The following is an 11,983-nucleotide window of genomic DNA, read 5'->3' on the forward strand; positions in this document are numbered from 1 at the left end:
TGGAAGTTTAAACAATGGTGAGACTCTTACAGACTATGTGGAGTTTTGAAGTTGCGTTATGCATTTTGCATTATGATAAGGCTATAAGTCTATGGGGGCCAGGGAGTGAAATGTAGTTGTTTGAATAAAAATGGTACCGATAGAAACTGAAGCCAGGCCCAGAGTCACTCCCTCTTCCTGCTGCCTGCAGATCCAGATGTAGAATTCTCAGCATCTTTTCCAGTACCATGTCTGTCTGCATACCACCATGCTTCCTGCCATGATGATAATGGACTGAACTTCTGAACCTATTAAGTTAACTCCAATTAAACGTTTTCGTTTTAAGAGTTGTTCTGGTCATGGTATCTCTTCAAAGCAATAGAAACCCCAATTAAGATAGCACCTAAAGAACAAAATCCAACAAACATGTATACCCATATCCCATGTGTGTACGCTGAGGCCACCGGAAAATAAATAGGGGATAAGAACAGAGCCCTCATGAATGTGATTTGTGCCCTTATAAATGAGACCACACATAGATAGCTTCCTTTACCAGGTGAATATATAGCTGAAAGGTACCATCTAAGAGCCAGAAAATTGGCCTGGATCAGACACAGCATCTGCTGGTACCCTAATCTGTAGAAAATAAATTCCTACTGTTCATAAGCCACCCAATTTATGGTCTATTGTTACAATAGCCCAAATGACAAGGGTTATTAATCTAAGACATTCTCCTAATCTCCTGAGACTATGTCCTACAAACCAAAGAGAAAAAACAAGACTTTCATTATATATAGTAAAGATATGAGATTATCAATAAGACATGGCTGTAATTCCAGCAGTACAGAGGCCAAGAGAAGAACAATCACTATAAGTCTGAAACTAGATTGGTTATATAGGAACTTCTAGGCTAGCCATATATATTACAAGAGGCTGTTTCAAATAAGAGCAAAAAGAAAAATTCTACAATTGATAATCACATACTTATTGAAGTCGCACCCCCAGCAAAACTGGTAAAAACAATTCATAAAAGAGCTACTTAGCACACAAAATAAAATTTACATTAGAAAGTCTCCAAGCACTCAGAAAGTAAAATCACTTAGGAGATAACCCAAACCCACTCCCTGTTTCCCTCCCAGGTGACAGTCTAGAAAGTCTACTTGAGATTAGCACAGAGTCACTCCTGAAGGTTCTAGTCCAATTGCTACTTTTCTGAGAATGGTAGAACACTGGCGCTGCTCCCCATTGACCCCAGTGACTGCATTCTGAAGCTAAGCTCTGATCTACTGTGCTCAAGAGCTAAATAAAACTCTCTACCTTGGGTAGAGGATTGAGAGGGAAGATCAATTAATTACCTTGGTCCTGGGATACCACACTGCTTCCACTTCTTCACCCCAGCACTCAATCCCAAACTGGTGAGTTCCCCACGTAAACCACTGCCTCTCCAGCTCCAGGCTGTTTCTGGGAGATTTTCATAGGAGTAAGAATTGACCACAGAGAGATGGCTCAGAGGTTAAGGTCACATACTGCCATACTGCTCTTCCAGAGGACCCAAGTTCAAATTCCCAGCACCCGCTTCATGGGGCACACAAGTTCCTGGGACTCCAGTTCAAGAGGAATGATTCCTTTCTCTGGCCTCTTCAGGCATCTGAACACATGTGCACATACCTACACACACATGCATAATTAATATAACAAAAACAAAATTTTAAAAATAATTGACAACATTTGCCACTAGATATAAAAAAACACTTGAGACTAAAAGTTGTTCTTAAAAGCGAAGACAATTAACTGGGAAAGGACTGGTAAATTATAGCTCAGAAGCTAAACCAGGTAAGCTGCTGTGCCTGAGAAAAATCAAAAAACTGAGGAGTGAGACAACCAGAAAAGGCCTTCTAGGAGTCAGGAAAAAATGTCTTAAACATCGACCTTAGCAACCATCTCTTCAAAAGAACCCAGTTTTGAGTAAGTGCAACAATTATGCCCCAGGGCATGTTGAAAACAATCTGCCAGCAACTACTGTAGGTAACTGAGCAAGACACAAAGAGATCCCTGCCCAAACCATTATCATCCCAGGCTGACTGCAGGCATACAATAAATAGACAGTGCCTCCCGAGAAGCAAAGTAAGAGGGTTAATAGAGGAACCAGCAGTGATAAGGCAGAAAGCACTAAAATAACCCACTAGTTTCTAAACAAATAAGTGAATAATGGGCTCCAGGAGGGAGCAGACCAGTATACAGAATTGCTGTAAATAGTATCTAAAATGTCTGTCTTCAAAAATAAAAATAAGCATGGCACAAGAACCAGAAAAAAAATATGACCTGGAAAAAATAGTCAATAGGAAATGTCTATGGATGACATTATATAAGAGACATTATATGACTGAAGAAAAAGTGCCTTTAAAATAGTTGTTATATATATGCTCAGAGACAAAAGAAAGTGAATAATATTGAAAAAAAGTAAAGAAAGATGTGACAATATCTTGTCAGAGAATATCAATAAACTAGTTTTCATTTGTATTGTTTCATTTGTTGGTTTGTTTTTTCTTTTCTTTCTTCTTTGTTGGTTTTTTAAGACAAGGTTTCTTTGTGTAGCCCTGGCCATCCTGAAATATGCACTGTAGACTAGGCTGGCCTTAAGCTCAGATATTCGTCTCCCTCTACCTCCCAAGTGCTAGGATTAAAGGTGTGTACCACTAAGCCCAGCTAATATACTATTTTTAAAAGTAACAGAAATACTGGAGTACAAAATTGTATAACTAAAGAACCTATTAGATGAGCTAAACAGTGTATTTGAAATGACAAAAAAAATGTAGTGACTAAAGACAGATCAGTAAATTATACAAACTGGGTAACAGAAAGCAAGAGTGACGAGAAACATACGGGACCCCAGAAAAATATGAGAATTCTATGCATGCCATATATCACACACAGAGGAGAAAGGAAGAAGAAAAAATATTTGATGAAAAGAAAATGGCTGAAAGCTTCCCAAGTTCATTAACAACCAATATACACATCTAAGATGTGTAACAAGCAGAAAAACATAAAACCACCCTCAGACACCTGTACTAATAGCCAAAAACAAGATGAAACTCTCCAAGGAAACAATTTCTTCCTCACAAATGAACCCCCAAATTAAGAGCAGATTTATTGGCATGGGAAAAAGGAAGCCAGAGCACAATCAATTAACACATACAAATATTGTTAAAGAGGGGGAAAGCTATTAAGCAAAGAGACCACTCAAAACCTGCAGTGAAGCAGAGCATGGTGAGGCACACCTTTGTTCCCAGGACTTGGGAAGCAGAAGCAAGCAGATCTCTATGAATTTGAGGCCAGCCTCTCCAACAAAGTGAGTTCCAGGACAACCTGGACTACAAAGAGAAACCCTGTTTCAATAACCAAATCAAAACATAACAAACAAACAAACAAAAAAAAATCCTAGAGTAAAATGAAGATACTCCCATAGGAGCAAAAACTGGGAGAAGTGGTTAGTAAAGAACCTTTTACACTTTGGTTGGTAGTTAGCATTTGAAATATAAATAAAATAACCAATAAAAAACATTTATAAAAGAATAACTAAGGGGAATTCTCAGGACTGAAAAAAGGGGTGAATTCAATAATAATACAGATTATACACACATAAAAATCCAGAGCATCAGAAAAGGTAATTATATAATTATAAATCAAAGATAGATGCATAATTTTTCAGCTTACATATTTAATCTGATATAAAAGGCAACTATCAAATCACTTGTGTATTTATGTATTGTAGTGTGTTAAAAGTTTTGCATATAAGCAAAGCATTTGCAAATGACATCACAAAGAAGAGTACAGCTTCACTCAGGTAGGGAAATACTTCAGAAAATAACTCAAATACACAAGAACAAGTGAAGAGAGACAAAAATTATAAATAAGCATTCCCTGAAAATACATCAACCACATAGACCAGGAGAGCAGGTAGGCTAACTGCAAATCTTCACCTCTCTCCTCTCCTTCAAATCCAATTCCCCAGTCTCATCCCTAACTCTGTAGCAGACCACTTGCTCCAGCTTCTTCTCACTCTCTGCCCCATTCCCAGGGGACTGAGAAGATCCTGGTGGAACACCCTGCTTTCCTCCCTCTATGTGAAGCCCCTCCACTGCCCCCAGCCCATGCCCAGCCCTAAGTCTCAGGTGGCAATAACCAGGAACACATTTTCCCTGGAACACTCAGTGCCCACAGCTATCAGGATCTCAGGAGAATCTTCTACCAGGCAGTATACTCTCCTAAGAATCAGAGAGAGCAACAGAAACCAAGGAATACCAATCCTACAAAACCCAGATATCAGTACCTAGAACTAAAATCTTCCCAAACCCAAATGCCTAAATGCCAGTACAAAAACAAACAAAAATGATTAACAGCCAAGACAATAAATGTCTTCACTAGAGGCCAAAAACTCTACTAAAGTAGACCCTTAGTATTACAACATATCAGGAGCTCAAGACAAAGACCTTAAAATAGCCTTAACAAATATGATGGAAGTCCCCAAAGATAAAATGAATAATCTCTTAAAGAAATCTATGAAAACACAAACACACAGTGGGAGGAAATGAATAAAACAGTTTTCAAGACCTAAAAGTGTAAAGAGAATCAATAAAGAAAACCCAAACTGAGCAAAATCTAGAAATAAAAAATTTAAGAATTTGAACAAAAAACTCAATGGCAAGCCTCACCAACAGAATACAAGAAATGGAAGAAAGAATCTCAAGCACTGAAGATATGATAGAAGAACAGATACATCAAAGAAAATGTTAAATCTAAAAAATTCCTGGCACAAAACATCCAGGAAATCTGAAACCCTATGAAATGAGGAAATCTAAGAATAATAAGATTAGAGGAAAGAGAAAATCAAAGACAGGGAAAATATTTTTTTAAACATCATAGAAGAAAATTAAATTTCTCAACTCTTTTTTACATTTTTGGTTTTCCAAGATGTGTAACAACCTTGGGTGCACTAGAACTTGCTTTGTAGAGCAAGCTGGCCTCAAATTCTAGAGATTTTGCTTCCCGAAGGCTGGGACTAAAGGTGTGTGCCATCACACCAGGCTTACATTTTGTTATTATTGTTATTTTTAAGATCAGTAGTACTTGTTTTTACCACAGGTCTCTGAGCTATCTACTGGTTCTTGGATCTTGGTGTAGGCTTTAAGTCAAATCAAACTTCGGGTGGTTATTCCCACAAGCTTTGTGCCAGCATTGCCCTAGCATATTCTGCTGTCATTACAGCACTGTAGATCAAAGGTTTTTCGGTTGGATTGGTGTTTTGGAGTGCCTCCCCATATCAAAGATACTAAAACATAGGGGTGAGCATTCTATGTAGTTACTAACTAGCTAGATTTCTCCATGTTCAATGAGTTGTTCAGATGTTGTCTGCAGCAATGGGGCCTTGTTGTCAGTTTGTGGGGAACAATCTATTGTCTTGGCATCAAGCTGGGATGTTTGGGAAAATTTCCATGGGACCCCCTTTGACAAACAATTCAATTATCCCAGTTCTCATACTAGAAGTTTCATTTAGTGACAAGACATGGTCTACTGAGACTCTACTGGACTGTCTTAAAAAATTATAGGAAGTTTCCACTGCACTAGGTTTCCATATTACCCTTCAAATGCCCTTCAATTCTAGTTGCCTCTCCTAGAATTTCCCTTATCACCACTTCTGTTCCCCATGCCCACCTGATCCTCCCACTCCCATCCTCTACTCCTGCCCTCAGTCTACCCATAAAATCTATTCTATTTCCTCCTCCCTGGGAGACCCATGTTTCCCCCTAGTTTCTTCCCCTATGATATTCTACTTTACTCACAGATCAGTACTTTACTTAGCATCAGAGAAGCTTCCTCTTGCAGCAAATAAAAACAAATACAGAGACCTACATCCATACATTACTTAGAGGGGGAGGAGGAAGAGACAGGGAGAGCAAGAGAGAGGAAGAGAGCGCAAGAGAGAGAGAGCTCCAGACAGACCTTGGAACACTCAGGTCTAAATGAAATATCTCCAAAAATCCCTTCCCTCAGTGCTCAAGGAACCCTGCAGGAGGCAGAAAGGGCTACATGGGTGTACACCAGGACCTCTGTATATAGTTATAGCTTTCAGTATTTTAATGGGACTCATGAGTGTGTGTGAACAAGTGGATCTCTAATACTTGTGCCTTCTCTTACTATATTTTATTTTGTTATATTTTACTATCTCCTTTCTAGTAAGAGAAAGAAAATGGGTGGATCCATATGGGAGAAAAGGTAGAAGGGAGGAAGTGCAAGGAGTATAGGTAGGGGAAATTGTGATCAGGATCTATAAGATGAGAAGAGAATCCATTTTCAATAAAAGAGGAAATAAATAAATAAATATTTTTAAATTTCAACATATCAAATTCCAGGGCAGCCAAGCCTACTTAGTAAGCCCATGAGTAAAGAAAAACAAAAAAACAACAACAACAAAAAAAAAAAAAACAAAACCCCAAAACCCTTGTAATCCAAACCATTATTTGGCCACAATAAATAATGTAGTATGTACATGTGCCATAATTAAAACAAACCTTTAAAAATAATGCAAAAATCAAAGGAACAGTCAAAGAAGGTCATATACTGAGAGGTGTGGTAGTGCATGCCTTATAATTAGTTCAAACATGGGCTAGGCTACATAGAAAGTTTTCAAGACCAGCCAGTCTGGATTACAGGAGACAATGTTTTAAAACAAAGAGACAAAATATAAATTTCCACTCATATTAAGTGTCCAGAATAGATAAATATATAAAAAATGTATAAAGTTAGTGGTTGCTTAGACCTAGTTAGAAGACAAAAGGTATAAAAAGACAGACAAAAATTAGGTTTCATTTTGAGGCAACTAAATGTGGCAACTGTAGTATATCACTGAATATATAGACTCCATTAATATGTCCTTTTAAATGGATGAATTACAAATGAACACAACGGGTTGTTGAGTGTCAAGATTAATACAAATGAACTTTTTATGCTAAAACATGCGAAGAAAGTACACACTACCTCAATTTCTACTATTTTAAATGTTAATAAAATAAACTACAACTTACATTATACAAAATGCATGGACTAGGGATATAGCTCAGTGGTAGAATGCTTGCCAAGCTTGTGTAAGGCCTTGGGTTTCATCCCCAACACTGCAATGTGATTTATAAATACTTTAATAGGAATAATACAGTACGGTGGTAGCTATATAATGAACTATACAGTTCAAATAGTATATAAAATCCTCCAATTTTAAGAATAATGTTTACACTTAAGGTGTTTCCCACCATTAATAGTATTCTACTCACCACGTGAAGCTCAAGAAGAAGGAAGACCAAAGAGAGGATGCTTCAGTCCTTCTTTGAAAGGGAAACAAAATACTCACAGGAGGAAATATGGAAACAAAGAGTGGAGTGGAGACTGAAGGAAAAGCCATCCAAAGAAGGCCCACCTGGGCATCCATCCCATATACAGCCACCAAAACCAGACACTATTGCTGATGCCATGAAGTGCATGCTAACAAGAGCCTGATATAGCTGTCTCCTGAGAGGCTCGGCCAGAGCCTATCATATACAGCAACAGATGCTCTCAACCAACCACTGGACTGAGAACAGGATCCCCAATGGAAGAGTTAGGGCAAGGACTACAGGAGCTGAAGGGGTTTGCAACCCCATAGGAAGAACAACAATATCAACCAACCAAATCCCCCAGAGCTCCCAGGGACTAAACCACCAACCAATGAGTACACGTGAAAGGACCCATTGACTTCAGCTGCATACATAGCAGAGGATGGCCTTATCAGGCATCAATAGGAGGAGAGGCCCTTGGTCCTATCAAGGCTTGATGCCCCAGTGTAGGGGAATGCTAGGGCAAGGAGGTGGGAGGGAGAGAGTAGGTAGGTAGGGGAGCACCCTCATAGAGGCAGGGGAAAAGGAGGTGGAATAGGAGGATTCCAGAAACTGAGAAAGGGAATAATATTTGAAATGTAAGTAAAGAAAATATCCATTTTTTAAAAAAAGGGTTGCTGTGGTTATGATGTCTCTTTCAGCAACAAAGCACTAAGACATCATAATAGTAGAATCCAGTTATATTTTATAGCTAGTGGCAAAAAAGCTACTGAGAAAAAGAAACAAGGAGGTTGTTATTATGTATGAAAAAAGTATGTAAAAGAATATCAAAGGTGTGGATTTTAAAATGAATAGGGGTTAAATTCCAGTAGGAACCACAGAAAATTATTTTCTTCTTAAATTTTCTTTGACTTTCAAGGGTTTTTCCCATTAAAAACCTTAAATTTTACTATTTAAAAAAAATCTATGTATTTTGAAAACATTAATTTGAAGTCTTTCATCATAATACCCTCCCCAATCATCTCCCATTTTCCATTTCAGCTTTGTTCATGCCCATTCATATTATCAAGAATACATGGGAGCTGGAGAGATGCCTTGGTCAGGTTAAGAGCACTTGCTGCTCCTTCTAGAGGATCAGAGTTTGGATCCTACCTAAGGCAGCTCAAAAACATCTGTAACTTCAGCTTCAAGAGATCTGAAGGTTTCCTACAAATGGGATTCAATCACACAGACAAACACATATATAATTTTTTAAATCTATAAAAAGATTATTTTTTAAATGTAAGTTACTGATCTCAAATTATAACACCTTTGTCTTCATGAAAATATGATATGCTTCTGTGCTTTGGGTGCACCGGGTGAAATTTCATTGTCATCTTTATTTTTTGGTGTAAGAGACTGAAACCTGGAATTTTAAAGCTCATGTTCTCCCTGAGCTGTATCCTCAACTTCTAAGTTTAAAAAAAAAAATGTTTGTTGGTTGGTTGGCTGGTTTTTCTAGACAGGGCTTGTCTGTGTAGCTCTGGTTGTCCTGGAACTCACTCTGTTGACTCAGTCATCTGCCTGCCCGTACCTCCCTAGTACTGGAATTAAAGCACAAATGACCCTCAAAAAACAGTATTCTATTCATTATTAGTACAAGTCAACATTTACTGTGTCCTCAGTGCCTAGCAGATTCTTATTTCATGAGTACCCGACACAAAGAAAAACAGCCTTGTTTTATCAACCTTTGCAGCTTAGTTTCCTCATCTGTAAAATTAGAAGGGCTAGATACCAAATTCTTTAAAACAGTATTGCTCAACAGCTATGTTGTCAACAGGTACCAGCCAGACATGGCTATTAAATACCTGGAATGTAGCTAATAGAACCAAGAAATTAATTTTTAAAAATTTTATGGCTAAATCAAGCTAGTGGCCATTGTTCTAGAGCAGAATGCAAATATATTTCATAGCCCATCCCAGTAATTGCATACTGTGGGAATATGTGAACAGAAATTCACAAAACAAACAATTCCTCCCTTAATATTCAAAAAGCACTAGAGTTTATTTTCTATATTACTTTATTTCACCTAAAAAAGGTGCTGATCTAACCGTTAACATTTCATAGCATTAAAGACTCAGCAGGCTGAAGCAGGAGGATCACAAGTTTATGGGTTAACTGGACTCTGGAGCAAGACCTGGTCTATCAAAACAAAACCAATCAATACACTGCTTGAAGGCCTAACTGTATAGTTCTCTTGGCCTCTATTATCTAACAGTGTTATATTATAGTAGTAGACGTTAAATATTTGTTGACAGGGAATCATAATTTAAGAAACTGTTTGCCTTCCAAACTAAAATGACAGTATGTTAAGGTTATACTGATGAACACGTGGTGGCAATTAAAATACTGTCAGCATATGAGAAAAACATAAACTTAAGTCCAAGTATTACAGATGATTTTAAAAAACAATTATTGAATGAGCTAATGGAAGCCAATATGAGAGGTACAATAATCACTCCCACACTCCTAAAGCTTCTGTCTTAGAGCAGTGTACATTTTAGAGAAAGGGATAATTATGGTTTCTGCCTATGTGGGAGCTCGCCTGTCAGTGAAGGAGTTAACGTACCAATTAAATGTGCTACTTGTTTATAGGTGGCATACTGTCTGTCCTGTTGAAGTGCACTCGCAATTTTTACTTCCGATTTGGTACAATCCGAAGCAGGAGCTGTTTAGCACCAAAAGCCATAACTAACTTCGAAAGCAGCTCTGTCTGCCCAACCGGCAAACCCCTACAGGACCCGGGGTTTGCAGGTGCCCTGTGCCTGAAACCTCCTGACTCTCTGCTGTCCCCAAACGTTTTCTTCCCCTCCGCCTCGAATTCCTAACCCTAACTTCCTACACTCGCCGCCACTCCGAGTTCGCCCTGACAATCTTTCTTCAGAGTGCTCCCTCTGACCTAAGGTCAGGAGGGCAACCCTTTCCCTATCAGGTTCCCCTGTCCTTCACCCTACTCTCCCAAGCGCGCGGCAACACACCTGGGACAACCGAGCGCTTCCTGACACGCCGCGCTGGTACGAACTCCACCGCAGGCCTGAGCCGCAGATGGAGACTAGAGACCGGGTCAGAACTGCTGAATGTTTGTGCTTTTCGAAAGCAACCGCCGCGGCTGCCCAGCGCCAAGAATGTATCGCGAGCAGCGCCATCTTGAGCGAGGAAAAAGGAACCGAGAGCGGAGAATTGTGGGTAGCCGGCGGACTGAGCGCAGCGGCTATCTTTGTTTCTCCCCTCCCCCCGCTCGCGTCGGACACCGGAAATAGCCTGTGTCTGAAGATGCCTGTGCTTAGGTATAGCTTTTTTCTTTTTCCCCTGAGAACCGAGCTTTTTCTTGCACTGCCCAGAACATTGGACTACAATCGTCCTTCTCTCTTTTCTTAGCGTTGCCAGATAAAATACAGGGTTGCCCACTTAAATGTTATTTCAGATAAATAGCAAATCATGTATTGATATAATTATGTCCCAAGTATTGCTTTAGCCCTATCTTGTTTGTCATTCTGTTCCTTTCTTGTCTCCAACTCAATGCCATGCTCCAATCACTCCATAACTCGTTTGCCCTGTGCACTAACGTCTAGGATTAAAGTACTGACAAGTTTTCCCCTGGAGGAGGCTTCATCAGTGAGAGTCGCAGCCTTTCTTGTAAAACCTTTTATTTTCCTGATTTGCCTTTGGTCTTTTGCTGTTGGGACAATGAGGCTCTCAGGGTGCACACATTCTTTATTCCATTAATTTGCCTCCTTGTAGCTCTTCCCTTTGGTTTCTTCACAGTCCCTTATTGAAAAACTGCTAGGTCGATGGGAAGTGAACATGTTATATAGTTAAGTGCATATTTAAAGACACATTTGTATTATTTTGTCAGCACTATAATCAAACCAAATACCATGGAAATATGTTTACAGGTATCTGGGAAACAATTTCCAAATATAAGTGCTACTTAAAAACCTGGAATCAAGAAGGAACAATTTCATTAATGTATTCTCAAAAATCTCTCCTTAAACTCTCCTCTTCCCCTCTCCTTCCTCCCTCTCCTGCCCTTACCAGGGTCTCTTTATGAAGCCCTGGCTACTGTGGAACTTGCTATGTAAACCAGCCTGGCCTTGAATTCCAGTGTTCTCCTGTCCTTGCCTCTGGAGTGCTGGAATTAAAGGCATGCATAACCACACCATGCTCATTTTCAAACCTTTTAACCAAGGGCCATATATATGGCCCATGCAGCTAGCTTCAGTTTCTTCTGAGATCCATATCGTACACCAGGTTTCTGTAGAAAAAGATAATTATAATTTCAGATTAAAGAGATTGACCATCCTTCTCCATGTAAAGAAGATGGATTTTTTTCCCTTAAAAAAAAAAAGGTGGCATAAGAAAACTTTCAGGCTCAGGAGTGCAGGAAGTATATAGCAAAATAGGAGGAGATGAAGCAGGGTGAACAGAGTCTTGATGGCAAAAGGCCGTCCATTTCGGTTTAAGAAATCAATGCTGTATACTGCAGCTATTGAATGCCTTAGTCAGGAGAGTAAAATGATCATACGTGTATATCCATCAAACCACTCTGGCTTAAGTGATAGTGTTAGATTAGAAAAAGGTTCAGTGGACCTATAATTAGT

General features: G+C 39.1%; 1 protein-coding gene across 1 annotated transcript in view; it reads right to left on the reverse strand.

Annotated features, from left to right (window-relative positions):
- ABCB7 (ATP binding cassette subfamily B member 7) overlaps positions 1-10,528 on the reverse strand; it is a gene marked incomplete at its 5' end in the record, with an annotated part of 130,758 nt that extends 120,230 nt beyond the window's left edge. Inside the window, one exon of the mRNA XM_080910300.1 lies at positions 10,361-10,528. Coding sequence (XP_080766426.1) covers positions 10,361-10,528 — 168 coding nt within the window. The remainder of the gene's footprint in view (positions 1-10,360) is intronic.
- Between the last annotated feature and the right edge of the window lie 1,455 nt (positions 10,529-11,983).

Source organism: Micromys minutus (assembly GCF_963924665.1).
Source record: "Micromys minutus genome assembly, chromosome: X".
NCBI lineage: Eukaryota > Metazoa > Chordata > Mammalia > Rodentia > Muridae > Micromys > Micromys minutus.